General features: G+C 37.1%; 7 protein-coding genes, 1 non-coding gene and 2 pseudogenes across 10 annotated transcripts; 5 read left to right on the top strand and 5 right to left on the bottom strand.

Moving 5' to 3' along the window:
• Positions 1-806, top strand: LOC147924151 (uncharacterized; annotated as a pseudogene).
• A 2,404-nt stretch (positions 807-3,210) lies between these two features.
• Positions 3,211-5,540, bottom strand: LOC147924150 (uncharacterized). Its single transcript, XM_087496646.1, has 5 exons — positions 5,387-5,540; positions 4,535-5,266; positions 4,377-4,421; positions 3,844-4,271; positions 3,211-3,792 (listed from the first exon to the last, which is right to left on the bottom strand). Exons 1-5 carry the CDS (start codon positions 5,538-5,540, stop codon positions 3,211-3,213), a joined length of 1,941 nt encoding a protein of 646 aa, XP_087352772.1.
• Positions 5,541-11,715: 6,175 nt separating this feature from the next.
• On the bottom strand, positions 11,716-13,655 carry LOC104757495 (thioredoxin O2, mitochondrial-like). Its single transcript, XM_010480243.3, has 7 exons — positions 13,421-13,655; positions 13,213-13,321; positions 12,903-12,968; positions 12,742-12,792; positions 12,559-12,638; positions 12,136-12,180; positions 11,716-12,017 (listed from the first exon to the last, which is right to left on the bottom strand). Exons 1-7 carry the CDS (start codon positions 13,448-13,450, stop codon positions 11,919-11,921), a joined length of 480 nt encoding a protein of 159 aa, XP_010478545.1. The 5' UTR covers positions 13,451-13,655; the 3' UTR covers positions 11,716-11,918.
• Positions 13,656-13,743: 88 nt separating this feature from the next.
• On the top strand, positions 13,744-15,903 carry LOC104757494 (protein OSB4, chloroplastic). Of its 2 annotated transcripts, none has more exons than XM_010480242.3 (6): positions 13,744-14,212; positions 14,541-14,812; positions 14,906-15,009; positions 15,107-15,242; positions 15,383-15,450; positions 15,551-15,903. In XM_010480242.3, exons 1-6 carry the CDS (start codon positions 13,887-13,889, stop codon positions 15,659-15,661), a joined length of 1,017 nt encoding a protein of 338 aa, XP_010478544.1. In that variant the 5' UTR covers positions 13,744-13,886; the 3' UTR covers positions 15,662-15,903. The 2 variants fall into 2 exon arrangements, 1 of the variants encoding a protein (XP_010478544.1); XR_015586202.1 differs by having other exon boundaries at positions 13,811-14,212; positions 15,329-15,450.
• Positions 15,904-15,914: 11 nt separating this feature from the next.
• LOC109129909 (putative F-box protein At1g31000) lies at positions 15,915-17,200 on the top strand (annotated as a pseudogene).
• Positions 17,201-17,370: 170 nt separating this feature from the next.
• LOC104757493 (uncharacterized) lies at positions 17,371-17,896 on the bottom strand. The gene is made up of 2 exons (XM_010480240.2): positions 17,643-17,896; positions 17,371-17,526 (listed from the first exon to the last, which is right to left on the bottom strand). Exon 1 carries the CDS (start codon positions 17,839-17,841, stop codon positions 17,644-17,646), a length of 198 nt encoding a protein of 65 aa, XP_010478542.1. The 5' UTR covers positions 17,842-17,896; the 3' UTR covers positions 17,371-17,526; position 17,643.
• A 1,525-nt stretch (positions 17,897-19,421) lies between these two features.
• On the bottom strand, positions 19,422-19,505 carry TRNAL-CAA (transfer RNA leucine (anticodon CAA)). Its single transcript has one exon. It is a non-coding gene; the product is annotated as a tRNA-Leu (tRNA).
• A 144-nt stretch (positions 19,506-19,649) lies between these two features.
• LOC104757492 (protein SUPPRESSOR OF FRI 4) lies at positions 19,650-23,069 on the top strand. 2 transcript variants are annotated; one of them, XM_010480239.3, is made up of 7 exons: positions 19,650-20,072; positions 20,669-20,769; positions 21,005-21,128; positions 21,366-21,772; positions 21,848-21,990; positions 22,093-22,146; positions 22,672-23,069. In XM_010480239.3, exons 1-7 carry the CDS (start codon positions 19,879-19,881, stop codon positions 22,741-22,743), a joined length of 1,095 nt encoding a protein of 364 aa, XP_010478541.1. In that variant the 5' UTR covers positions 19,650-19,878; the 3' UTR covers positions 22,744-23,069. The 2 variants fall into 2 exon arrangements, with proteins under 2 accessions (XP_010478541.1, XP_010478540.1); XM_010480238.3 differs by having other exon boundaries at positions 19,653-20,072; positions 22,093-23,069.
• Positions 23,070-23,310: 241 nt separating this feature from the next.
• LOC104757491 (GTP-binding protein ERG) lies at positions 23,311-25,780 on the top strand. Its single transcript, XM_010480237.3, has 7 exons — positions 23,311-23,958; positions 24,119-24,208; positions 24,317-24,462; positions 24,763-24,921; positions 25,015-25,189; positions 25,284-25,423; positions 25,525-25,780. The coding sequence occupies exons 1-7, from the start codon at positions 23,422-23,424 to the stop codon at positions 25,607-25,609; spliced, it is 1,332 nt and encodes a 443-aa protein (XP_010478539.2). The 5' UTR covers positions 23,311-23,421; the 3' UTR covers positions 25,610-25,780.
• On the bottom strand, positions 25,707-27,314 carry LOC104757490 (protein UNUSUAL FLORAL ORGANS). The gene has a single exon (XM_010480236.2). It carries the CDS (start codon positions 27,178-27,180, stop codon positions 25,849-25,851), a length of 1,332 nt encoding a protein of 443 aa, XP_010478538.2. The 5' UTR covers positions 27,181-27,314; the 3' UTR covers positions 25,707-25,848.
• Positions 27,315-27,501: the final 187 nt, after the last annotated feature.

Here is a 27,501-nt window from a genome sequence, read left to right as displayed (position 1 = left end):
ATGTACAACATTGTACATATTGATAAAAAGTGGTTCTATATGACCAAAAGAACTGAGAATTACTATCTACTTCGTGAAGAAGATGATCCCACACGGACATGCCAAAGTAAGAACTTCATTGGAAAATTTATGGTTTTAGTTGCAATGGCTTGTCCGAGATTCGATATTGATGGAAACAAAACTTTCTCGGGAAAGATTGGGGTTTGGCCTTTTGTTACAATTCAACCTGCAAGAAGACAGTAAAAATAGAGAAGCTGGGACAATGGAAATAAAACCAATTACATTAGTTAAGAGAGATAATGTGAGAAGAATGTTGATAGAAGAATTTCTTCCCAATATTCATGAGAAATGGCCTCATGAGGATGTAGATAAAGTTATCTACATTCAACAAGATAATGCAAGAACGCATGTGGATCAAGCGGTATAGAATTCAAAGCAGCGGCTTCACATAATGGTTTTGATATTCGATTGATGTGTCAACCGCCAAACTCTCCAGACTTGAATGTTCTTGATCTTGGATTTTTAGTGCTATCCAAGCATTACAACATAAGGTATGTCCAAAGAATGTTTAAGAGCTTATTCACGCTGTGAAAACGCCTTATGAAGATTATCCAGCGAGAAGGATAAACCAAATTTTCTTAACTCTGCAACTTTGCATGCAAGAAACAATGAGAATTGGAGGATATAATAGTTATAAAATCCCACACATGAGGAAAGAAGCGTTGGAGCGAGATGGTCAACTTCCTAAGAAAATAAAATTTAATTCTAATATAGTAGAAAATAAGAGAAATCAGCTTAAAAAGTAAGGTTTGCTTTCGCTACAGGTTTATACTCTAGTTTGTAATTCCTTAACTAGATGAATACATAGGTTCTCTTAAAGTCTCTATGTATTCGCTATAGGTTTATACTCTAGTTTTTGTCTCATTGATATGGTGTCAACATTTTTTTGGATGTTACTTGTTTCATGAGACAAATTCATAGCCTCAAGCTGAATGCATAGATTTTCTTTAAGTCTCTAGATGTTTGCCGCAAGTTTATATTCTACAAATGCTATCTAGTTTACAAGTTTGTCTAAACCTGGAACAGGAATTGAAAATTAAATTTTGTAGGTACTTGCAGATCTTAAAGATACGTGTAGACATATGCAAAGTATGGTTTTATTGCAGCCATGTCATTGATGCTCTATATTCTCCAAGGAGATGGCTTGGATATCGATCATATCTAGATTGAATGGGTCATATTTTACATGTATTAAGGTCAGATTATATTGCTTTAATTTTTCTGTTTTTTGTTGCTTGTTTATGTATGGAGATGTGAACCTTTGATATTTAGAAACTGGAATTTTTTTTATTAATTGGAGAACAAACCATAGAAAAAATTATTGGTGATTATATGAAGAAGAGACCACTAGTAGAAAATTCAACAGCAAAATCTAAAAACCTTTTGGACAATAAATTTTAAGCATCATCAATATCAGGTCTTGAATCTCTTTTTCAGGATGAAGTTCTCCTTCCCCATAGAAGTGTTTGTTGAGATCAAATTCATGCACCACTTTTGGCTTGACATCAGTTTTCTCCTTCCTCAAATGAAAGTCTTCTTCTTCCTCAGGGACTTTGTTGAGATTAAAGGTTGTTGGGATTTAAGCGGAAGAGGTTGAGAAGAAGAGAATTGTCGACAAGAAGAATAAGAGAAAAGTTATATTCCATAAGTATATCTTACAAAGGTTTACAAAAGTCTATTTATACTAAACGAAACTAGGGCTACACCCTTTACAGCCGATCGCATAAGAGATAAGGAAAGAGAATTAGTTCTTCCCAAGAGTGAAAGCGACCCCTCCTTGTTTCCTTAAATAAAGCACAACCCGTGACTCTTCTCTCTCTTCTTCTCTAATGGCTATAAGGAGGATCTCGAACCTTCTCATGGGCTTTAATGCAACCAGACCTCCTCACTACTCCATATATTCGTAGATGACTCGGCCTTATAGCATAATTGTACGGACGCTCTTAGCATAGTTGTACGGACGACCAATACTTGTTCGGACTAGCATGATCACTTGTCAATACTCCCCCTCAAGCCTAGCCAGGTAAAGCGGCTAGGCTTGGAACCCATGGGAGATCACCTCATTAAAAACCTTAACATAGAAAACCACATGGGACAAAACTATGCTAAGGAAAAGAGTGTGATCTCCATAGGTTAGAAGAGTTTCTCACGGATGTGTTGGATCTACTAGTCCAAGCTTGCTGGAAATGTATTCGCAAATCTGAGGACTAGTAGCTTTGGTGAAGATGTCCGCCAGTTGGTCTTTGCTTGGAGTGTAACACGGCAAGACTACACCTTCCTCAATCTTTTCTCGCACTTTATGGCAATCTACCTCAATGTGCTTAGTCCTTTCATGGAAGACCGAGTTGGTTGCTATGTGAATTGCTGCCTTATTGTCACAATGCATAGTGATTGGTTGATCAGACTCCACTCCAAGATCCTTGAGGAGGCCTTTGAGCCATGTGAGCTCGTTGGTTAGCTTCTTCATAGCCCTATATTCCGACTCGGCACTTGATTGAGATACAACCTTCTGTTTCTTCGACATCCAGGTTACTAGGTTGCCTCCGACAAATGTGCAATACCCTGTTGTGCACCTCCTATCAATCGTATCACCCGCGTAGTCCGTGTCATAGTAACCAACAAGTTAAGTGTTATCGTTCTTTCCCATCCAAATGCCTCACCCCAGACTGCCCTTGAGATAACATAGGATCCGCTCGAGTGTTTGCCAGTCAAAGTTCGTTGGAGCCTTCATGTGTTGGCTAACTTGGTTTACCGCATAGCATATGTCCGGCCTTGTGATCGTGAGATAGATAAGTTTCCCACCAACCTACGGTAGCATCCAACATCTTCATATGGCTCGTGCGGCTTGCTAACTGGAGCACCGGGTGTTGGCTTCTCCCCCTTTCGCTTGACCTGGTAACCTTCCTCAAGTGGCGTCGACACCGGTTTGGCTCCCATCTTACCTGTCTCATGTAAAAGATCAAGTGTATACTTCCTTTGAGAAAGAAACAATCCCTCCGGAGAGCGAGAGATTTCTATCCCAAAGAAGTATTTAAGTTCACCCAAATCTTTAATATCAAAGGTAGAGTTAAGAAGAGCCTTAGTGGCACAAATACCCTCCTTATCATCACCGGTGATAATAATGTCATCGACATAGACGAGAACGATGACTCAGCCACCGTTGGTGCGGAGAGTGAACAGCGTATGATCAGCCTCAGAGCGCTTGAAACCATTCATGCGTAGGGTAGAGCTGAGCTTGTGGTACCACGCCCTCGGAGATTTCTTGAGACCGTAGATCGCTTTGTGGAGCCGGAAAACTTTACCCGGAGCAACAATGTGCTCTAAACCCGGTGGAGGATGCATGTAGACTTCCTCGGTCAGCTCCCCCTGAAGAAAGGCGTTCTTGACGTCTATTTGACAGAGCTCCCAAGAGAGGTTAGTGGCCAAGGACAAGACGACCCGAACTGTATGGAGTTTGGCCACCGGAGCAAAGGTGTCCGTATAGTCTAGTCCATAGGTTTGAGTGAAGCCGCGTGCGACCAAGCGGGCTTTGTAGCGCTCGATCTCTCCAGTGCTAAGATATTTAATAGTGAACACCCACTTGGAGCTGACAGCCTTCTTACCTTTAGGGAGATCAGCCTCGTCCCAAGTTCGATTCCGGATCATAGCCGCCGTTTCATCGTCCTCCGCATCAAGCCACTCCTTATATTGCTTAGCTTCCTCGTAGGTTTGAGGAACAAAGTGCTCATCAAGCTTACCAAGGAAGGCAGCGTGATCCGAGGAGATAAGGTCAAGCTAACACACGGCCTGAAGAGGGTGGGCGACAGCCTGTTTGTTGTAGTAGACTTGTTGATTCTTTAACCTTTCACTACGCCGTGGTTGTTTTAAACGTTCACTGTGCCGAAGTGGTGGTGGAGATGGTGTGGGCTGGCCTGTCTCAGCTTTACTATTGTCAGGTGAAAGATCAGGTGGTGTAGTCAAGGCTCCTGCGGATTGTGTCTCTCTTGGCTCCTGAATAGTGTCCTCCGAACGGGAAGGAGAAGCATCATGAGTTCCCGGAGGTTCCGGTAATATTGTAGGCCCATCGGAGGGTAGTTTTGGTAGAGACGCCTCGTGATATGGTGGTTTGGTGACGCCCAAATGGTCAAGGAGGAACCGCAAGTTGGCCGCCCGGTCAGTATTGGATTGAGATAAGTCTTTTAGGCCTTCCCAGTCCTTCTTATCATAATACCCTTGTTGTTCAAGAAACTTCACATCTTTAGATACTAGTGTGCAGCCAGTGATCGGATCGTAACACTAGTACCCCTTTTGACTTGTTGAGTAGCCAATGAACATACTTCTAGTGCTTTTGGCCTCAAGTTTATTCCTTTGTTCTCCGGGCACTAAAACAAAACAAACACACCCGAACACGCGTAAGTGATCAAAACAAACACACCTCGAGCCGGTTTTATGTTGTGTATAAAAGTAGGGTTACTAATCATATGGTGAGAAGCACCCGAGTCAACAACAAGCGAAGTACTAGGTTTTGAAGCAAAGGAAGTGGTACCGGAGTCCTTTAGTGCGGCAATGGACTTGATGAGGGCCTCCAAGTCCGATTTTCTCACCAGGTCTCCAAGGGAAGCTTCCATGGCCGTGGCTGCTGCGTCTCCTTGATTCGCTGCTCTGGTGCCTTGTCCACTTGGTCCTCCTTGCGATAGGTTAGCCTTGAACTTTGCCGGCTTGAGATGTGGGTGAAGGATCCAACATTTGTCTTTCAGATGGCCCCTCTTCTTACAATGGTCGCATACCATCATTTTCCGGTCCTCATGCTTGTACACTCCCTTGTTAGCTGTAGCCAAGTCCTCCTTACCGCTAAACAGGCCTATCGACTCTTGCTCCTTTTGAACTTGAGAACACACATCTTCAAGGGTCAGAAGCTTGTCACCACGGAGGATGTGCTTGATAAGGTCGTTGAACGCCGGATTCAGAGTGAGAAGGAGACCGAAGACCTTGTCTTGTTCCTTTCTCTCGTTGAGGATGGCTGGATCTATGGTGCTTGGCCGAAGCATCTCTAGTTCGGCCCAAAGAGACCTAAACTTGCCGAAGTGCTTCGTGAACTCCAAGTCTTCTTGGTGAAGACAGTTGATAGTCTTTTTGACTTCAAACACCCTGGTCAAGTTAGTCACATTCCCATATACGTTCGCAAGTGTCTCCCATAGTTCCTTGGCCGTCTCACAGTAAGAGTATGCTTCAAGGATCGGTGCATCAAGCAAATTCTGAAGAATGGCAAGCACGGTCTTATCTTCTTGGAACCATTTGATTTCTTTCTCGAGTTCAGCCTCCTTGTCTTCTTCCTTTTCTTCTTTACCGTCGTTCTTGGTGGCTTTCTTGGGGAGCTGGTTCGTTTCAACGTGAATCCATAGTCCCCGTCCACTCAACGCGGTCTTTGTGGTTCTTTTCCACAACAAATAGTTGGCCCCCTTTAAGACCACCGGAGTAACAATAGGTCTGGTAGTGTCCATGAGCAAGATTTGCGAGAGATAGAGAGAAAGGACTAAATATGTCGAGTAGAGAGTATAAAACAAGAGTATACCGAGAATAGAGAGAAAGATTGAGAAGAGAATAGAGTATAAAGAAGAATAAGAGTAGGTTTAGAGAATCAAAGATTGAAAAATTGCTCTGATACCATGTTGGGATTTAAGCGGAAGAGGTTGAGAAGAAGAGAATTGTCGGCAAGAAGAATAAGAGAAAAGTTATATTCCATAAGTATATCTTACAAAGGTTTACAAAAGTCTATTTATACTAAACAAAACTAGGGCTACACCCTTTACAGCCGATCGCATAAGAGATAAGGAAAGAGAATTAGTTCTTCCCAAGAGTGAAAGTGATCCCTCCTTGTTTCCTTAAACGAAGCACAACCCGTGACTCTTCTCTCTCTTCTTCTCTAACGGCTACAAGGAGGATCTCGAACCTTCTCATGGGCTTCAATGCAACCAGGCCTCCTCACTACTCCATATATTCGTAGATGACTCGGCCTTATAGCATAATTGTACGGACGCTCTTAGCATAGTTGTACGGACGACCAATACTTGTTTGGACTAGCATGATCACTTGTCAATAAAGGTGTGCACCACCTTGACATTAGTTTGCTTATTTTGATTTTCTTCTACCTGTAGATGATTTTTCATTTTGCTGCTTTTCAGGTTTATGCTAACCCAATATATATTCATCGATAACTCTTCATATTATATCTCTTGATATATCCCCTGTCAGTGTTGTATTTTAAAGATTTGTTATTTTCAGTTTTAATAATTTGTGTTAATTTAGTTATGGTTATATTAGTAATTTAATTAGTATTATCACATTCAAAAGAGAGAACGACACTTAATAAAAAATAAAAATCACTCCTAAAATGACACTTATTTCAGATCGAAGGGAGTAATACATGTGTTGGTGTTCAATTAATCAAGAAAGCAGTTGTAATAAATATAATTAACTAAGCATTCTATATTACTTAATTAAACCAACAGCCTAAACAACATTAACTAACAATAATACCAATAAACCAGCATCTAGTAAATACAATTAACATGCATAGCGGAACATATAAAAATAATCATCTCCAATATATATCATTACTACAATATCATCAATAACCATTCTATCCAAAAACCTAGCATGGTACTAACCAGGTTCCAACAACATAACAACATATAACCATCAACACACAATCGAGACCCTAGATCATCCTCCTCTTCATCACCATGATTTCACGTCACGTACCTGCACCACAAAAAACAATTGAGATGTGTGAGTATTACCATAAATACTCTGTAAGGTGATCCTCTCATCTATTGGGCTATACACAAAAGCGAATAGACAAACACAAGCAATACACAAAAGCAAGCAAACCAGGCAACTCTGAACAAATGTGTGACTATACGACCTTGCATTGACCGATGCATCAATCAACGCAACCTCGCGTCTCCTCCAAATCTCTAGCTCCATCGACCGACGCACTCCTTGCATCGATCGATGTAGTCGCACGAATCATCGCCGAACACAATCTCTCTCTCGACTTCTCTTGGATCTAACCAACGCCACATCGTTCGTGATGCCAACTCCGACCTCAGCAAGCCACAACCACCACGACAACCAAGCACAACAAGCACACAAGAAATCAATCACCCAAAAACATACAAAACACACATCTAATCGCTTAGATAAGCCATGATCCCGCACTTACCTCTTAACAAGAAGATTCTGAATCAAAACGACAAGAAACACACCACATCAAGCTTCTTCCACGAACATTGCCTCGAATCTTCACTCCCACGAACAGATCTCACAAGAAACAGATTAAAACTCCTCAAAAACGCTCACATAAACTTTTCAGAGAGAAAAATCTACTTCTCACACTTTCAGAAATGACAATGACCAAAAACTCACTCTAGGGCATCGAGTTTTCCCTTTTATACACGAGCCTTAGGTTTTCACATCAAACCAGAGAAATTAGAACTAACCCAAGCATAAACTGCATGGTTGCATCGATCGATGCCCTCCCTTGGCATCGATTGATGCATGAACCGAAAATCCGGTTCACGGGTGTTACAATAGTAAATAGACCAAAAACATAACTAGTTTACACATTCTCGTATTTTATCTCAACAAATTGACAAGTCAAAGAAATATTTTTATTTAATAAATAGATATTTGTTTATAATTTTATATCTAGTAATATGGAATTTGTGATATATATTTTTTTTAGATATACCAACTTTTTTTTTCCTTTTGTTAAAGATTAAATTACAATATTGGATCGTCATCTAGCTCAAAAATTTGATGTTAACTTTTAAGTGGTAGAAGGTGCAATCTGATGAAGTTATAAGTAGAAATTGATTGTATATATTTGAAAGGTCGTGTATTTATAGATTCCAACATTATGCATTACAGTTGTTAATTGTGCGATGATGTTTTCTTGTTTAGGTATGTCGTATTAGCCTGCTTATTTCCGCAAAACTCGTATACTTGTTAAATGGAATCTTTATAACTGTAATAGGGGTTTTTAATTATCAGAAAGTTAAGACAATATAATGAGTTTCATTTGGAATATTTGTTCGAAGAAAAAGAAAGAGAGAAAGATTTAAGGCATATGGTATGATAGAAGCTTTTGACCATTTACTCAATCATTTATGTAAATGGAACCTACATGATGTCGATATTTTTGTAATGTGTAGGCTTCACTCCCTAAAGGACCCACGTAATTATTTTAGAAAGATATATACAAGAAATGAGCAATTCAATGTATTATATTTTATTTTTATTGAGTTTTCTTAGGATGTCCCCTCTATGCACATGACAGTGACTATCCACCTTAGTTATATAAACTACAAACCCCTATTTTTGAGACATAATAAAAGAGATACAAAAAGCTTTCAAGAAGAAAGCAAAATTATTTCAAGGAGTAACAATTTGCAGTGGCAAATAAAGGTATTTGATTGTAAAATGTAAACAATGCATTGTCGCTCACTCCTTTAATATCAAGTATGCCGATTGAAAATATCAAGTAATCATTTATAAACCATTTCGTTTGTGTGTCACAATGTCACAGTATAACATTAACCATTTATGTGCATGTATCTCTCGACTAAAGTTATATATATATATATATATATACGTTAAATAATAGTAATATAAATGTGAATAAAAAGGAGGGTTGAAAATGATGAAGGTGGTGGTGCAGAGAGGCCATAGAAAGAAAAAACTAGCTGGCCAATTTACTCCCTGCAGAATCTGGCAATCTATTAGCCTTTCTTTAGATGGGACCTTCTTTGTGAGAGAAAGAGAGAAGAGAGAGAATAGTCTTCTCCATTAGATGGATCTGACTCACTGCTCCAAAAGATCACTCTCATTATTGAAAACACTTGTCAGTCCTTTTGGCCTCTGAGGACCTCCTACCGATCTTGTTTTGTCTTCTTGATTATAGAGTTCAGATGGGTGGCAATTAATTATCAGAAACTCCAGTTTAATTACAGACAATTCGTTTACATCTCAGTTGTATTAAAAACAGTAGAAATTTGATGGAAATTAAGTCAAGTGATTTATTTCTCTAAAAACTTTTATATTTTCTTTGGGGTTTTTTAGGCAAAAATTTTCTTCATATATACGTTCATATATCTAGATGAAATTATTATCCAGAATGCAAAATTCGATTCAAAATTTTGAACTTGAAATGTGAAAAATTTTGGATCTGTGAAAATTGGACCTCGATTCGAGTATAATAATTTCAATGTCAGGATATTTATAATAAATTTTTTTTACATATGCTTTGTAACTCTTTGATGTATAAATACAGATTTTGCTATTTTTGATATATTAAATTTAATTTAACATATAAATTATAATAAATTTCAATGTAAGGATATTAGATTATATTTAGCATATCATATAGATAATTTAACTAATAAGAACTTTAGTATTTTACATGTTTATGTGTTAATCAATCAAAAAAAATATATGTTTATTTTTTAATCAGTAAAAAAATTATATGTTTTTTTGCGTATTTGATTCATATTTTTGGACGGATATGTGGAAGCTAATATATCTTAATGTATACGTATATGTATATCAAATTTGTAAGTCGGATCTGGATGTATCAAATTTGAGGATATATGATATGTTTTCATTTCTAAATGTATAAATATCAGAACTCATTGCAATAAATTTAAATATATCACAATCTAGTCGAAGACAAACCGAGTGTATTATTCTCTTATCAAATATATATTTTTGGGAATGACATAATCTTATTTGATATGACAAGACATAGGATGGTATCTCTTCAATCTTAGTTGCACTAATATATAATTATATAAAATGACAAAATATATGCTGTGATTGAACCAAATAGAAACATTTTGACCCATATAGCTTCTACTTACCTAGTGATCAATACTTGTGAACCTTTCATATAAACCCTACACAAAAGTTTGAGGATCGAATTCTAACTTTTCTCGGATTAATATTTAAGTTTCTAATTACATAATTGTATAGAACTTTACCACACAATTCATCTTTTAGTTATCAAGTCTGTTTAAGCATAAATATGGATTGTGTTTTTGCTATGAATAGCAAAAAAGATGATAAGTTTAGAGATAAAATTTGGAAAAAAAAAGGAGACTGAGATAAAAGTACTGAAGAAACAAAATAGGGCCAAATCATTGTCCTTCTCCTTTGACCATTCCCCACCCTCCTCTCTCTCTCTCTCTCTCTCTCTCTCTCTCTCTCTCTCTCTCTCTCTCTCTCTCTCTCTCTCTCTCTCTCTCTCTCTCTCTCTCTCTCTTTCATCTCCATTTATTTTTCTTTTCATTATTGTTAGAAGAACTATTATATACTTCCTTTCGATAAAACCAAAAGAAGAATTGAAGTAAAAGAAGACCACAAAAAGTATTATAATTTTTTTTTTTTGGGATTTTTATATATAACATTGAATATTTGTGAGTGTGACAAATCTAACATTTCTGTTTTCTATCATAAATCTGTAAATTTATCACGTATTCCAGTGAAGTTTCATGTTTAATCAGAATTGAGTCATATATAGATTTGTTACGTTCGAGGTTATAACCATAAAAGTATCTGTAAAAATAGGGTAGCTTAGTTCTTTTTTGGTGTGCATTACATCATCATCAATTAGAAAATAGTTTTATTATTGATGATGATGGTCTTATTACTCATCACAATAAACAAATATGGTTTCATGCAGCAAAATAAAATACGACTAACGATTTTTACATACACTTTCACAATAAACAATCGTGATAGGCAGTTTTATCTACACCACATTCAAGGTTATCCAAATAAACATACACTTTCACAATAAACAATCGTGATTTATTTTGTTTTACATTATCCAAATAACATTTTCTGATTATATATTTTTTTAAAAAATTAGGCAAAAATACATATCGATGTTGTTGATGATTTTTTGTCGATAAATGCTCGTTGGTGTTAAGTATTCGGATATATTAATGCATAACTGAAAATTTTATGAAAAATTTTCAAATTATTCAAAAGAATTCTCAAAATTTGGAGGAATCATTACTTGTGAATTTATTTAACAAAAACAAAAAAGGTATACAATTCGATTGTGCAATGTTTTACGAACTTGGCCAAAAAAAAATCAACGAAATTACAATAATGATCTGATGACTTATAAAACTACTAGTTACAATCAACAATTCAGTATTGAATATCAATGTAAAGAATTTGTTTATGCTTATTTGAGGTACGATCAAGTGGTAGTGTACAAAGAGCAGAAGGACAAGAAATAAAAGGATAGAAATAAAAGAGTTGTGTATAATAATAACAAGTTCGTTCTCATTCATTAATGATTGTTAAAGTCTCTGAATGGAGTTGTAAAAACAGATTGTACTATACCAGTCAAATCCGGTCCTACTCATTCTCATCCAACTCCCTTTGTATTTGTTTCTTCTTCTCTTCTTTTATCACTCACATACTGATCTTCACAACTGTCCTGTCATTTTCTCGGTTTGATTTAGCCAAATCTAAGATGTCCAGGTTTATATAATGTATTTCTGGACGAGGGCAACCACATGAATCTTCTTCTTAAGAACCAGCCCGACTCTGTTTCATTTCATCCATTGGCCCAGGAAGGAAACACAAGTCCATATCACATTCTTTTAAGTAACAACACTTTTAGTATGAAGAAGAGTCCAAATAAAAACAACTTGTACACCCATTTGTTTAACAGAAACCAAACTTAGCCACCCTTATGAATTGCAGGAACACGAGAATGAAAGAATCTATAACGTAAAAAGCAAACGAACAAAATAATCACAACTTCAAAGCAATGTGTAGTGTACATAAGTCAAGAGTCTCTGTTACTTGTAGAGTTTTTCCATGACATTCCTCAGCTTCATCACATCCACACCTACAATCTCTGCTTTCTTCACGCCACCTTTGAAAAATTGTAGTGTTGGCTGCATTCAACATAATGCTCCCATTAGATGGATCCCAGCACTGATAACCAGAGAGCTCATATCGATGCGAAACTAGTTAAAATGTAAAGTAATCTTTAAAAGGAACAGAGGATGTTACCACAGCAGAGACATTTTGCTTCCCAATAGCATTTGTAAGACCGCCCTACAAAGATGCAAGAAAAGATATCTTGGTAAATTGGAACTTACAATGATATTCATATGAAAGAGAGCTTATTTCTGCGTGACCCAACAACAAAATTTCTCTACTAAGCGACTTAACATTATGCCGTTTTTAAGGATGTGAGTATGTGACATCAGTAACCAGTAGTTATAGCAAGCAGAGTGTAGCAATTTCTGTCAGACATTCCATTAGTTGAGATATTCATTTGTTTCCACATATCGACTAATCAAAATGGCTTTAGATAGCAGAAACTTTAAAAGCCTTGGACTATACACAATGGTGGCTTTGATCGCACGATGCTACTCGTATAGACTTACAAAAGCCATTCTAGTGAGCATATATATTCAAATATAAAAATACCTCGTCAATGTCGACCTTATACGTTGTAACATCCGGATACTTATTACTAAGTTCCAATATTACAGGAGCGAGAAGCCTGCCTATAGTCAAACCACTTATTACACAAATTAATACCACCACTCGTATGTACGATGTTAATGCAGAACAAAAAACTTGCTTTCAGGAAGGAAACTAAAAACTTACAAGGACCACACCAAGCAGCAGTGAAATAGAAAACTGATGGCAAAGATCCATCTGAAATATGTATACATCAAAAGAGAAGATAAAGCAGCTTCATCATACTAAACCACTCATATAGTTCCTGAAGTAGTTAACAAAGAAGAAACACAGGACAATTTATTTACCTCTAGCTTTGCTCAATGCACTATTGAACTCCGCCTCCGATTTCAACACTACAAAGCTGGATCTATCTAACAATTTCAAGTAGCAAGGATCAGCAAAATCTTACACAAATAGAAACAAGGTATACTCATTACAAGCAATATGATTAGCCGACTCCACTCCATTACCCTCAAGCTAAAGCTCATTTTTTTTTTTTAACCAATTCAATCTCATTTCTCAACAAATAAAACAATCACCTAGACCCATATCATCGATGCTAACACTAATTCATGTATCTATAAAAGAATAACCACAGAACCAAATTAAATTTACCTTTTGCTGCAAAGCAAAAGCTACTTCGATCAGGAAGAGGAGTGTTTAAGAAGTTGAATTCAGTCGAAACATAAATAGTGGAAGCAGCTAAGAAAGAGTTTCTCCCAATCTGCAAAAAAAAAAAAAAACGAGGTTTGGGAATAGAATCAGAGATGGTCTCGATATAAAGATGTCCTTAACACAAAGAGAGAAGTTGATAAAAACAAACCTGATGAAAATTAGACCATTGATTCTTCATCGTATGAACACACAACCAAGCTTCTGATTTCAAAGATCCCTCCTTTTTCGTCGATTTAGGGTTTCTCGACTTTTCCGATTTGTAAAGGTTTATTTTTTTTTTTTTCTTTTTCCTCCACCACAACGTTCTCTCTCCCGCCGCGCACGGCGAAGTTGCGAAACTAAACAAATAAATAAATTACAAAATGATCCAAAAAAAAAGCTACAATTTCTAAATTAGCCCCGTCAAAACATAATACAAAAAATATGACACCATTATAACCAAACGACGTCGTTCTAGTTTTATTTGCCCGCGAAACGACTTTGTGCAAAAAACGGCACCGTTTTATGACGAACCCGAAGAGTCTAAAAAAGGCGAAGTCTTTCTTTGTCTTTTGTCGTCAAACAAACCCCACAAGAACATAAACCCTAGAACTTTGAATCTTCTTCTACTCGAAATGCAGTTTCTTGCGAGGTCACTATCGAAATCGATAAGACCTTCGTTGATATCAACTGCTACTAGACAATCGTGGGTTCTTTCTCAGCGATGTCACTCAACTTTTTCTACGGGAAGTAGTAGCCGTACTCGCGGAGCTGAGTGGCCGAGACCGGCGGAGGTACCTTACCAACCCAAAATCGCGAATTCTATTGATTTGATTGGGTACGTTCATCAGCCAGTTCAGTGCGACTCTACAACCGATGGAAAGTTCTGGGCTGGAACAGTCATTTCCCATCAACCTTCTTCTGATTCCAAATCCGATTCTGATTCATCTACTAATTTCTGGTTAGTCTTTTTTCAAAAAAAAAATTGTTTCTTTTTTTTGGTGTTTTGAGAGTTTTTGCATATGTTGGGTCTCAGAACTGAGTTCAAAGTTTAAGACTTTAAGCCATGATTTTGAATTGCATTTTTGAGTTTTCAACTATGTTTTATTGTCTTGTAGATTGGGGTTTTGTAAAGTTTAAGACTTTAATAAGCCGTGATTCGTGTCAATCTTTTGCCTAACCATTTCTACACTCTGCTTATAAACGAGATTTGCAATGATATTTGTTATGATTATGTATTGGTATGTTGTATTGATACGACATTTTGTTGGATTCTGTGAACCATTCAGGATTCCGTTACTGTTTGAAGGGGATTTAGCTCATACTGCTAACTCTTATTTGAAGAAAAACGATCGGGTTCATATTACAGGACAGATATTAGGAGATGTGATTCAATCTGGAGCCAATTCTGAGCAAGCCTATGTTCAGATGTTTAAAAGTTTCCATGGTAGCTTTTCACATCAAGTAATGGTTCGTGATCTCCACTACATTGAAGGTTCTAAACCTTTACCAAAAGCTTTGCCAACGTTGGACCAAAATGAAGGTGTGCTTAAGCATTCTGGTAAGCTTCTTTTACTGATATCTCCTAACGGGTTTGGGTATCTAAAACCGATGATGGCTCTAACCATGAATATTTGGTCTTCTTTGTTCTTAGCTAGCGTTAAAAAAGTAAGAGAATTTGGAAGTAATCGTTGGACTGATCTTGTTGATTATCCGAATGAATGGTTTGATTACCGAGAAAGCAAACAGAATGGATCGGTAATTGAACTTGTCCTAGTGGTTCTATTTGTTACAATGCCGTGATCCATTTGTCAAAAAAACTTTCCTTTATTTCTTGATATCTCTCTGTCTACAGGTACATCCTAAACACCCTGATTTCAAGAAGAGAGACGGGAGTGAAGCGCTTTGGCTTGACAGAGCTCCCAAAGAGATTTTGTCCGAGCTCCAAGACGTGAAGTTTGATATTCCAAATTACTTGAAACAACCAAAGGGTAAAGGAAACAGTTTTCTTACCATTGACTCTCTAAATATTTCTGTGAATTGGAATGACAGCTAAACTTCTTTGTCTCTGACTCAGAAGATGCAATATCGAATTTTGTTTAACAATCTTGCTTCTGTAAAACATGTGAAGCCGGAGAGGAATCATGGAAGGACTTGGTGGGAAACATGAGTAATTGGTGGGACAATAGATTGAACAAGGTAAACAAAACAAAAAGAAAAACCTTTACCTTTTTAATCAAATCCTTTCTACATCTACTATAATAACATACCAATCATTCAAAAACTCAAACCCCTGTAGAGAAACCCAAAAGCTCCGGATTTTAAGCACAAAGAAACCGGTGTAGGTCTCTGGCTGAATGATTCTCCGAGCTGGGTGTTAGAAAGACTGCCTCCTCCAAAGAGCACATGAAGTGACAACATCTACGGAGAACTAGAGATGTTTTGACCAATGTTCATGTTGCGTCTTTCTATTTTTTTTTTGGCTTCTATGGATAGTTGAATTGTTGGTCATAGGCGTTTCATCTTATGTGCATATATTAGTAGAACATAGAGATTCTGTCTTCAAGCAGAAAGAAACAGAGATGTTCTAGTTCTCCTCGGCTCATTTATTTAATGAAGTTATGGGCCTTAGTCCAATTCGATTCGTTAAAATACTAGCGTAATATCGAGGTTTCTCCTTGTGTCCAAGTTTTCGTCAACAAATCATCCGAAGTCCATACTTCATCAGATCGTTCCCGTTATTGTTCCCATCAATTCAGCCATCGCAGCCACATCTGCTATTTGCTGTCAATAGCTTAGATAACAAAAAAGGACACCACAAAGTGGTTCTTCTGCTTGTCGTCATCAACTCTCTCAGAGAAGAAAATATCTTAATATCTCTTCTCTCTCTCTCTCGTTCCAAAGGCCAAATCCCGAATCACCGTAGCTGCGATATTCATTATGTCAATGGTTAATGGTATGATATGCTTCGGATATGGTCAGCAACAACTCATAACTAATCCTAGCACGGGTAAGTCCATTTACTTACCCAAAGTGAAATCAAGAAACAAGATAATTCAAAGCTTTTTCGGATACGAGCCGGTCAATATAATGGGCAAATATAAAGTATTGTGCATGTCGGAATTCGGAAAGAATGAATGATTACTTGAACGTTGCGTCTTCTGAACATCAAGTTTTCAAATTGGGAGGAGTATAAACAGTTGAATTACAATCGTGGAAGATGATTGAATGTAACACTCTTCACCGCTCCATATAACTAACGGTGTGTGCATGATGGGGTTTTCTAAGATGGCGCTTTTACGGGGGAAGATATGTTGGAATGGTGCTTAATGAGATTCGATGTGAGGACCGATAAGTTGGATCTCCTTTCAAGATTAAACGAAAGTAGCCTTAGTCTTTGAAACTTCATTTCATACATTTGACATGTGCACATGGGTTGTGGAAGATGCTGACAAATGGTCGAAGATACGTTTCTCGAATCGTCATTCGATGTATTCATTTGGACAGGGCCGGCTCAAGTTTTCCTTGGACCTTGTGCAAATTTTTTTTTTTTCTTTTCAATTTAAAGGTCTTATTTGTAGTTTTCAGAAATTTGGGGTGTTTTTTGTCAAAATATCAAATGTTGAGGGCCTCAAATCTTGTAATTTTTTTTCAAAAATAATTTGACATGGTGCAAAAGCACCTCTTGCACCACCCCAGTGCCGGGCCTGCATTTGGACTAGGCGACGCTGCGTGCGTTACTCGTTAGAGGCAATATTCATACGGGTGAGATTATTTTGTATCTTACGAATGCGATGTAAGATACGCTATGACTTATGTTGTCTATTACGATCTCAAGAAGAGTAAGCTTAGGTTGAGAAATGTTGCATTTGATTTAGGAACTCTGTTCCCACATATTTCTATAATGATACCTTTTTTTGATTATATAGAGATTGCTATGCTCTTGTAAGGAGATCATTATTGCAAAAGCAAAACAAGTGAGGGCCAATTTTGCCTTCTACGGATATGAGAAACGTGGTAGTACTTATGTGTATAAATTAAAACAAAAAGAGTCTAGACCAGAGACATATGCATGGTGAAATTTTAAATTAACAGAATCAGTTTCAAGTGAAAGACAGATTTGTAACGTGAAGACAAATTTGATTTTATAAATTTTTATTAATTACTGTGTTACAATTTGATGTTATAACTTATAAGGATAAAAGGAAGTAAAAGTCTCAAGAGTCCAACACTGATTCATGACTTCAAGTCTTTTATTCTTCATCTCTTCTATGCCTGCGCTTCCACCATGCATACAATGTAGAAATCATCCATTAACCTTTATTTTTACAATATTTTAGGTCTTTCCAATTTTTTTTCTTAAACCTGAGGAATATATAAAAAATATATACCTCAAAGAAGTTTGCCGTGACATCTACGGAAGCAACTCTGAAGGCATTTGATCGGAAGTGCACCGGTGGTGGCACACTCTTGAATGCAATCTTCACGGCATTGAGCCAACGTCTCTCCATTGACAATTTCCATTGCCATTACCATTACCATTGTCATCACAAACACAATCACAATCATCGAATTCCAATTCGCTCCCATATCTTTTACTTTTTTTTGCTGCCTGTTTTTTGTTTTCGTTAATACGTTAATGAATAGTTTAATATTTAGCTATCCTCTATTATTTATAATATTTTCTGAAACTATTACCTCTTCTCAGTTTATTTTTCTTTGTCGCAGAATCTTTTATTGGTCAAAGTTTCTCTAATATATTTTTTTTTTGGGTCAAAGTTTCTCTAATATCTTATTTCTGTTAATAACAACAAATTTCTTATATACGTTTTTTTCTTACTCGGATTCAATGTGAGACTTTGGGAAAAATGGAAAATGAAAATATAACTAAAAATTAAAATGAATCTTTTCTTTGTCGCAGAATATTTTCTTGGTCAAAGTTTCTTTTATTCTTATTTATTTCTGTTAATAACAACAAATCTTTTCTTTATTTTATTTTTATTTCTGTTAATAACTAGATAGTTACCCGTGATATCAGTGCCGGCCCATAGGGGAAATAATCCAAGCAAAGGATTGGGGTCCCAGTTTTTTTCATTTTTTTCTTTAGTAATTAAACCCTTTTTTAGTTTTATTTGATTAAATATCTAGAAAAAATGCTCAATTTTATAGAGAATAAATAAATTTTGTACCAAAAAGTCAGATTTTAGTATGAATTTGTTTCAAAAAAATTTAATTTTTGGTCTGAATCTATTAAAAATGATCCAAATTTTTTTCTTTAGTATAAGAGTGTAAAAAAAAATTTGTTCTAAAGCCTCCAAACTGTGTTATGCGTAGGGCATCCAATTATACTGGACCGGCACTGCGTGTTATATAGCATGGAAAAATATTTGCTTAAACTTCACTGTAATTTGTTAATTATAAAATAATAATAAAAGTTTTATTTGATTTATTCTATATATTTTATAATCTTTTATATTTAATTTACTTAATTTCATATTTTGGTTTCAACCCGTCTTAGGTAGATGATACAATGTTTAAATCCGTGAATCATATAAATTTGGTAAAATCCAGAAAAGAAAATAAAACCTGTATTGAAATCAATTTTTTTTAGTTGTATATACTATATTGAATAAAATATAACATTTGTGATTTCTTAGTTTTTAATAAGATGTCATTATGTTGTTGTGGAGTGAAAAAGATATTTAATAAATTAGATATAATATTTATATTTTTAATGTTAAAATATAATCAATATTGTATCTTAGTTTTAAAACACGTATGTCATTATTAAACGATTTAGGGATGCATATATTTAATTTTAGAAATAAAATTAAGTTTTATAATTATTCTAAATAATTTGTTATTATTTCCTAGGATTTCTGAAACAATTAATGGAATATGTTAAATAGTTTCAAATATTATTTTATTATTTTATAAACCAATATAAGCTTTTCTTTGGTTGGTTATTAAATTAAATAAAATGCAGTGACATATTTTGTAATATACCACTAATAAAATTAAACTTCTAACAACTCGACAAAAACGAATATTATCAAAAGTGGGGTTTGAAAAACGAAAACATAACAAAAAGGAATATCATTACCAAAAGGGTTTGAAAAACGAAAACATAACAAAAAGGAATATCATTAACAAAAAAAAAAAAGGAATATTGTCAGAAGTGGGGTTTGAACCCACGCCCTCTTACGAGGACCAGAACTTGAGTCTGGCGCCTTAGACCACTCGGCCATCCTGACATACTTGTTATCCTTCATGAATGAAAACAGATAATAGTAACTAGTTACGAAAACTATGTAATTAAGCAAAACTCTGGGGCTTTAGCGAAATATTTCAGAAGAAAGTTCCTTTTCTTATAAATATACAAAAGAGTAAACCTTAAAGATAAAAATAAAACAGAGAAGATCGCAGAAGAAAGGAATCGAGAAAACAAAAACGCTTGAGGTGCCAATAGAAACCCTAGCGAGCGGAGGAGGGACGAAGGAGACAAAGAACGAGACTTTGAGAGACGGGAGCTTTCGATTTCGATTTCGATTTCGATTTCGATTTCGATTAGATTTGAGATCATCAATCTCGTGAAATCAAAAAAAAACATAGGAGAAAGGTTTAGTGATGGGTAAGAAGAAGAAGAGAGCGACGGAGAAGGTGTGGTGCTATTACTGCGATAGAGAGTTTGATGACGAGAAGATTCTGGTGCAGCATCAGAAAGCTAAGCACTTTAAGTGCCATGTCTGTCATAAGAAGCTTTCTACAGCTAGTGGCATGGTGATTCATGTTCTTCAGGTTCATAAAGAGAATGTTACAAAGTATGTGCCTTTTTTTTTTTTTTTGGTTTTTACCCTTTCCCCTTATGGCTCCTTTTTGTGTATTGGGTTGATTTGGATATTAGGAGTTGATGCCTCTATGATCTTGTTCTGTGTGATCATCTTTTGGTTGATGTTAATTGTCCTAATTGACTGCTGCTTTGTGATTTGAATCGGTTGAATGTGAATGTTTATTGGGAAATTAGTGAATTTGAATCTTTTTTGGATTAGGTCTTGAAGGGGTTTGGTTAATGTCATCCATGTCTGCTGGTCATAAACCCTGGTTTCTGTCTAAGAAAGGAACAATCTTTTGCTTGATAGGTTGTCTAGGTCTAACTGAAGGGTCTTTTAATGTGTTTGCATGTTGAATTTGGAATTTGATTTGGTTTTTTTTTTTTCCCTTTGGTTCGTTTAGTTGAATTTTGAGACCTGGGTATTATCAACTCAGTTCCTGTCAATGTTGTTTTTCGTCTGATTTGATTAGGGAACCCTTTCAGTTCCATACCTTGTGTTTGCAGAGATGCACTATTATATAGGTCCCTCTTTGTTTGATTCCATGACACAACTAACTTTGATATCTTTTACATTTTTCACACCAGGGTTCCTAATGCTAAAACCGGTCGAGATTCAACCGATATTGAAATATATGGAATGCAAGGAATTCCACCCGATGTCTTGGCTGCTCATTACGGAGAAGAAGGTAAGGAGCTGAGATGATTGTTTACATTATTGGCCATCGATTTAGAGAAGTAATGTAAGTAGTATGTCTGTCACTTCGTCAAGTGCTATGGGTTCATTGCATCTAATGGTCATAAACTCGTTCTTATTTTGATGCGGATTTTCGCCTTTTTAAAGTTATTAATTTTTTTTTATTGTGCTGGTTTATTTCATATGGACATATGGTACCTTTTGAACTGAACTCATGTTTTCTGCAGAGGAAGAGCCTCCAGCAAAAGCTGCGAAAGTCGAAATTCCTTCTACCCCTCTTGGTGGTGTAGTTCCTAGACCATATGGAATGGTATATCCGCCTCAACAAATGCCTGGTGTTGTGCGACCAATGTATGTACTATTAATGCTAGTCTCTCTCTATCGTTGTTACTTGTTGATTTTGTAGATGCTGTCTTTGTTTTCAAAATCCAATCCATGCTAAATGATGGGGAAATATTTATCCTTTAGTTCTATTGCTCCTTTTGGCGTCCTGTAAAAACAGTTTTTTTTTTTATTATAAATACTTCATTATCTAAGATATGTAATATGTATAGCTACTGACCATGATATATAATTTCGTGTCAGCAGGTATTATCCCGGTGCTACTATGCGTCCTCCTGGTCCTGTATGGCCTATGCCGCCTCCTCGCCCACAACAGTGGTATCCGCAAAATCCAGCGGCTTCTGTACCTCCAGCTGCCCACTTAGGGTATCGACCACAACCACTTTTTCCTGTTCAAAATATGGGGATGACTCTGCCAACCTCAGCTCCTGTAGTACAACCTTCACCAATGCCTGGAGTTACACCTCCTGGGATTCCTTCATCATCACCTGCAATGCCGGTTCCTCAACCTCTGTTCCCTGTTGTGAATAACAGCATTCCTTCTCAAGCTTCACCATTTTCTACTCCTCTGCCCGTTGGTGGGGCTCAGCAACCGTCTCATGCAGATGCTTTAGGATCAGTAAATGCTTATCCGCCTAACAATTCTATCCCAGGTTCAATCTTAAGTTCTTAGTCATTGGCTTACATTTGGTTTAGAACACCAGCTAATATCTTTATCATGTTAATAGGTGGGACTAATTCTCATTCTTATGCCTCTGGTCCAAACACCAGTGGTCCTTCAATTGGTCCACCTCCAGTAATTGCAAATAAAGCTCCTAGCAATCAGCCTAATGAGGTCTATCTTGTATGGGATGATGAAGCGATGTCTATGGTTAGTTTATTTCTTTACATCATGTTGGAATGGTATCAATTGGAAAATTGCGAGTAATGAATGATTTGTTTTTGATCTGACGCAATGTGTCTGTATCTGCAGGAGGAAAGAAGAATGTCCTTACCGAAATACAAAGTGCACGACGAAACCAGCCAGGTAAGTTCTGATTTGCCCTTTTTAAAGTTAAGAAGAGTTTGCTTTTGCACGTCTAACCCAATCGGTAGGCTTTATTTATGCTTCTCCATTCCAGATTCTATTGTTTCTGTGCTAAGAGGTACCACCATATCATTCAGTTTATAATTTTATTCCCTTAGAATATAACTTAGGCAAGAAACTTGAGCATTTCGAATCATTAATGTTCAAAAGGTATCATTAGTAGCTTCCAATAGTACTAGCAATAGGTAGTAAAGAAAATCACCTTTGTATCTGTTTGTGTTTTATTATATATCTCCTGTCTCTTGTATTGTATAAAAAAATGTGGTGATTGGTTCCACAAGATCATACTCTACAGGTTTGGTTTCAAACCCAGGTCAGCTCTTTTTATATTTTTAACTTTGCAAAGCTTGGTACCTTTGCACAATCACGACCTTGGGAGACCATAGAAGAAAAAAACTTGTTTAAGTCTGTTATAATAAAGCATCCAACTTTTTTACTCAGAACCAAGTTTGGTAATTGTTGCAGATGAACTCGATAAATGCAGCCATAGACAGACGAATCTCAGAGAGTAGGCTTGCTGGGCGGATGGCGTTTTAGATTTCAGCACCAAACAAAACCAAACCTGTGGGGAAGATAGGCGATAATGAAGGGGCTTTGTTACTACAGCTCTTCACTCACTTTTGTTCAGATTTTCAGAAGCTGAATTTATGATCTGACTTAAAGCTGTTACTTTCTGTTGTATTCTTTAGCTAAGGTGAGTTAGTTTACCATTGCATTGTTATAGGGGATCGCAGAGATGTTTCTCTCCAAAAGTTTCGAGTCTTTCTTTCTTTTTATGTCCTTGGGAGACTTCAAGAACCTTGGTCTCTTTTTGTTCTGAAATCTGAATTGATAAATTATTATATAATACAGATTCTCCAAAAGTGTTTGCATCGTATTTTAGTATACAAAGTAAAACTCATTCCATTAACGGTATATGCAAGCCTCTGTAACAGACGATGAAAATGGAAGTCTGTGTATTACAAACATACAGATGAAACCTCAAAATAGGGAATACCTCAAAATTTATCGAATACAAACGTTAGGGGTTAAAAGTGGGATTTGTCAAAATGAAGGGGTCTATCTGTAAATATTTAGTTAGTTTCTACTCTTTCCCTGTACCCATTTCCTTTTCATTTTCCCCAAAACATCAAAACCTCTAAAACCCTCGAAGCCTCTCTCTTCAAATCTGTATACTTATTCGAGATCGCTGCTTGCTTCGCCATTGTTGCAAAAATGAAAGCTTTTAGATCTCTACGACTACTAATTTCCATCTCACGAACGACGACGACGACAACACCTTGTAAACCCCATCAATCTCAGAACTTTCTCCGCCGGTTATACTCAGCGCAGCCGAATCTAGACGAACCCACTTCCGTCAACGAAGACGGATCAAGCAGCGACTCTGTTTTCGATAGCAGCCAATACCCAATCGACGATTCACCTGGAGACTCAGTGAAAAAGCCCAAGCAAGCTACTTGGGATAAAGGGTACAGGGAAAGAGTCAACAAAGCCTTCTTTGAAAACTTGGCAGAGAAAGGTAAAGTGAAAGTTGCAGAAGAAGAGAGTTCTGAAGAAGATGATGATGATGATGATGATGAGGATAGTGTTGATAGTTCGAGGATTCTAGCCAAGGCTCTCTTAGAGGCTGCGTTGGAGTCACCTGATGAAGAGCTTGGTGAAGGTGAGGTTAGAGAAGAAGATCAGAAGTCGCTTAATGTCGGCATCATCGGTCCACCAAACGCAGGGAAATCTTCGCTTACTAATTTCATGGTTAGACATTTCTGATTGGATCTTTTATGAATCGATTGAGACATCATGTTATATGTTTTACATTCTGGATCCTAAAGTTGAGATTTTTATAGTTGGTTGTATCTTTCTATTGCCCTCTTGTTGAGAATCTTGCTTACTGTTTCATTATGTGTAAGTGCAGGTTGGAACAAAGGTTGCTGCTTCTTCACGGAAGACTAACACAACGACTCATGAAGTGTTAGGAGTATTGACAAAAGGGGATACACAAGTCGTAAGTTTTCTCTTATCACTACTCGTTATGGTTAAGTTTGGAGGATAACGTATGTATTGTTGCAACCATTTGTTGATTGAAATATTTGATATTTTATGAACCTTGTAGTGTTTCTTCGATACTCCGGGTCTGATGCTGAAGAAAAGCGGATATGGTTATAAAGACATCAAGGCTCGTGTGCAAAATGCTTGGACTTCTGTTGACCTGTTTGATGTCCTCATTGTTATGTTTGATGTCCACAGGCATCTCATGAGGTTAGTCATTTACTCGTTGTGTTCTTTATTAGCTTCACAGAATAAATCTCGTAACTGAGAGTAGTATAATTAGGAGCATCATCAAGTGGGGTATCTTATTGTTACTAGCTTCTCTGTTTCGATATCTTGTTCATCATCCATAAGCTTGAGAACCGTAAATCGATGGAAACATGAATCTATTTCTTTCGTTAGATAAAGGACTCGTGAACGTGGTGTTGCATTACTGACAAAAGTAGGAATAGAGTTCTCTCAGACTTATTTTGTAGTTTGTGAATTCTGTTTTCTGTTTGATGTATATAGTCCCGATTCAAGAGTTGTACGTTTGATCAAATTCATGGGCGAAGAAGAAAATCCGAAACAAAAGCGCGTTTTATGTATGAATAAAGTTGATCTGGTCGAGAAGAAAAAAGATCTATTAAAGGTTGCTGAGGAGTTCCAAGAGCTTCCGGCATATGAAAGGTATATATATACACCTTTTAAAAACAATGAAAGGGATAGTCTAATGAATTGACTGAAAACAAATGTGCTTTTTTTCTCTGTTTGGTGTTCTAGGTACTTCATGATATCGGGACTTAAGGGATCTGGAGTTAAAGATCTCACCCAGTATTTAATGGATCAGGCAGTTAAAAAACCATGGGAAGAAGATGCATTCACCATGAGTGAAGAAGTCTTGAAGAACATTTCTCTTGAAGTTGTTAGGGAGAGATTACTAGACCATGTTCATCAGGTAATAATACAACCTCGACTAGTGTAATCTTCTGTATCGGTTTCTGTCTATTCCAAAGATGACCAATTACAGAATTGATTGAAACAAATTGTAGGAAATCCCATATGGCGTGGAGCACCGTCTAGTGGATTGGAAAGAGCTGCGTGATGGGTCTCTCAGGATTGAACAGCATCTCATCACTCCTAAACTTAGCCAACGCAAGATTCTTGTAGGCAAAGGTGGTGCCAAAATCGGGTAAGAGCATACAAAGATCACAGGATTTGGTTTATAATTCATTCTTTTGGTTAATCGATGACTTGAGGATGAAATTTTTGTGATGATGTTAAATCTTGCAGGAGGATAGGAATAGAAGCCAATGAAGAGCTCAGGAGAATAATGAACCGCAAAGTTCATCTCATTCTCCAGGTAAAGCTCAAGTGAAACCATTCCTCCAAGACATGTTTTTGAGTTTGATGGATTTAGGATTGGTTTGTACGCAATTAGATATCTGTCTGTATATGGTGTTGTCAAAGATCAAACATTTGACATTAGAAATATAAACTTACTACAAACAGACAGCAATAAGATAAAAGCAACAGAGTTTTGAGTAAACAACAAGCAGTCTTAACGCCAGAAGTGGAAATGACACGTAGTCTCTTATAACTAAAAACTAGAAAGTCCTAACAGACTCCTGGATACCGAAGTGTTAACTGATCAAGAAGACTAACCACCGGTGTAGTAAGTACCGGGTCATAAGCTAAACCCTGCAACACCTCTCCGTCTGAACCGCCTGAACCACTGCTACCACCGCCGGAGTAAGGACACGGAGGGACCCACAACCAGCTTTTTCTCACCATATCAAACAGAAGCTGCAACGAGGTTCCTTTTAACACAATCATTACAAACTCTTGATTTCCAACACACTCGAATCCTTTTCCACCTTCTTCGGCTGCAAACTGTGTGTAGAGCGGCTGAGGCATCCGTTCGATCTCGACCCACGTGGCGTTGTCTTGCTGCAAACTCCAAAGCCTAAGGCTTTTGGGAACGTTAAGCTTGCTCTTCTCAACGGCTGCTACGAGAATAAGCCTCCCTTGGCTCTCTAACAAGCTTGGCGATCGGAGAAACCTCCTCATCGGAGCTTGAATCTTGATCCACCGGTTTCCAGTAACCTCATAGCACAAAACACTGAAAGGGCTATAGTTCATACAGTAAAACTTGCCTTGCACGTAAACCATCTTACCAGATTCCAAGCTACAAAGCCGTGGTAAAGAAGAAGTCATCGCCCAGAGGGAGAAGAATCCGCCGGCGTCAACATGGAAACTCTCCGAGGAGAGGTTTTTCACGGCGTAAGGAGATATGAGATCATCTCCGGCGACAGTAACATCAATAGAAGTCGGAGTTACTGAGAGACCTATAGAAGGGAAAAGCCTTGGCCTTGAAATTGGTGGCAACTGACTCACGGATCCAACAAGAGGGTTGCATAAGAGAATAGTTTTAAGACCAGCTTCTTCAGAGACCCAACTCACTAACCCTCCTGATGATCCTGAAGGATAAAACCCTGAAGGGATATAAGCAAAAGAGAGACGGTACCATCTGATTTCATTAGGATCAAACAAAAAGCCTTCAGCTTTATTGGAATCATCATCGTTTCTTCCGCCTCCTCCTCTCTTGTAAACGTGGCTCTTTAGGGTTTTGTGTTTGAAGAAGAGGAAACAGTTGTGTCGGAGAGGAAGCAGTTGTAGATATATCTCGAGGAAAGCGTTGGAGAAGAGTAGACTGTAGAATCTCTTGCAGACGCAACGTGTCCGGAAAAACGCCGGAGGTGGAAGAAAAGCGATGATGCGGTCAAGAAGAGGAGGTGGTAGCTTGCTCCAAATCCGACCGTCCATCCATTGACCGGAGCTCGAGTCTGTGGTGGTGCTCGTGGTTGTGCTACTGTTGCTGCTACTGGTGAAGGTGTAAGAGAATGGTAAGGTCAAAGATGGGTTATTGATGAACACATTTGTATCCATTTTAGCGTTTAGAGTTTGAAAAGTGAAAAGATTAGGTGACAATTGGATCTGGGGTTTTGTTCTTGTGTTGGGAATATGTGAAAGGGGAGATTTTAATCTGTAAAAGTTATGCAAAACCCATTGTAGGAAAAGAGGCAAAGATCATATGTATAGGTTTTGAAGAAAGAAGATACAAAGGAGACAAAAGTGTTTGGTCTTTCTCTGTGCTTCTTGCATGGGTTTTTGATATGTTCTTGACTTCAATAGAGTTAAGTGGCATATGATATATAACTTATATATATATAGAACCTTTGGTATATAAAAAAACAAACAAAAAACACA

This window comes from Camelina sativa, chromosome 17 (assembly GCF_030686135.1).
Source record: "Camelina sativa cultivar CO46 ecotype springtype chromosome 17, ASM3068613v1".
Classification (NCBI taxonomy): Eukaryota; Viridiplantae; Streptophyta; class Magnoliopsida; order Brassicales; family Brassicaceae; genus Camelina; species Camelina sativa.
The sequence above is the reverse complement of the archived record's forward strand: the minus strand, read 5'-3'. Positions and strand labels throughout refer to the sequence as shown.

Excerpts from the sequence above, each read along its gene's own strand:
- LOC147924150 (XM_087496646.1), bottom strand. The coding sequence starts at position 5,540 with ATGGACACTACCAGACCTATTGTTACTCCGGTGGTCTTAAAGGGGGCC. Across the intron at positions 5,267-5,386 it reads GAAAGCCACCAAGAACGACG|CATACTCTTACTGTGAGACG; the intron begins GTAAAGAAGAAA and ends CGATCCTTGAAG. Across the intron at positions 4,422-4,534 it reads TTCGCTTGTTGTTGACTCGG|TGCCCGGAGAACAAAGGAAT; the intron begins GTGCTTCTCACC and ends GTTTTGTTTTAG.
- LOC104757495 (XM_010480243.3), bottom strand. The coding sequence starts at position 13,450 with ATGAAGAATCAATGGTCTAATTTTCATCAG. Across the intron at positions 12,793-12,902 it reads TGCATTGAGCAAAGCTAGAG|ATGGATCTTTGCCATCAGTT; the intron begins GTAAATAAATTG and ends TACATATTTCAG. Across the intron at positions 12,181-12,558 it reads ATAAGGTCGACATTGACGAG|GGCGGTCTTACAAATGCTAT; the intron begins GTATTTTTATAT and ends GCATCTTTGTAG.
- LOC104757494 (XM_010480242.3), top strand. The coding sequence starts at position 13,887 with ATGCAGTTTCTTGCGAGGTCACTATCGAAATCGATAAGACCTTCGTTG. Across the intron at positions 14,213-14,540 it reads GATTCATCTACTAATTTCTG|GATTCCGTTACTGTTTGAAG; the intron begins GTTAGTCTTTTT and ends TGAACCATTCAG. Across the intron at positions 15,451-15,550 it reads GGGACAATAGATTGAACAAG|AGAAACCCAAAAGCTCCGGA; the intron begins GTAAACAAAACA and ends AAACCCCTGTAG.
- LOC104757493 (XM_010480240.2), bottom strand. The coding sequence starts at position 17,841 with ATGGGAGCGAATTGGAATTCGATGATTGTGATTGTGTTTGTGATGACA.
- LOC104757492 (XM_010480238.3), top strand. The coding sequence starts at position 19,879 with ATGGGTAAGAAGAAGAAGAGAGCGACGGAGAAGGTGTGGTGCTATTAC. Across the intron at positions 21,773-21,847 it reads GCCTAACAATTCTATCCCAG|GTGGGACTAATTCTCATTCT; the intron begins GTTCAATCTTAA and ends TCATGTTAATAG. Across the intron at positions 21,991-22,092 it reads ATGATGAAGCGATGTCTATG|GAGGAAAGAAGAATGTCCTT; the intron begins GTTAGTTTATTT and ends CTGTATCTGCAG.
- LOC104757491 (XM_010480237.3), top strand. The coding sequence starts at position 23,422 with ATGAAAGCTTTTAGATCTCTACGACTACTAATTTCCATCTCACGAACG. Across the intron at positions 25,190-25,283 it reads TACTAGACCATGTTCATCAG|GAAATCCCATATGGCGTGGA; the intron begins GTAATAATACAA and ends AACAAATTGTAG. Across the intron at positions 25,424-25,524 it reads AAAGGTGGTGCCAAAATCGG|GAGGATAGGAATAGAAGCCA; the intron begins GTAAGAGCATAC and ends TAAATCTTGCAG.
- LOC104757490 (XM_010480236.2), bottom strand. The coding sequence starts at position 27,180 with ATGGATACAAATGTGTTCATCAATAACCCATCTTTGACCTTACCATTC.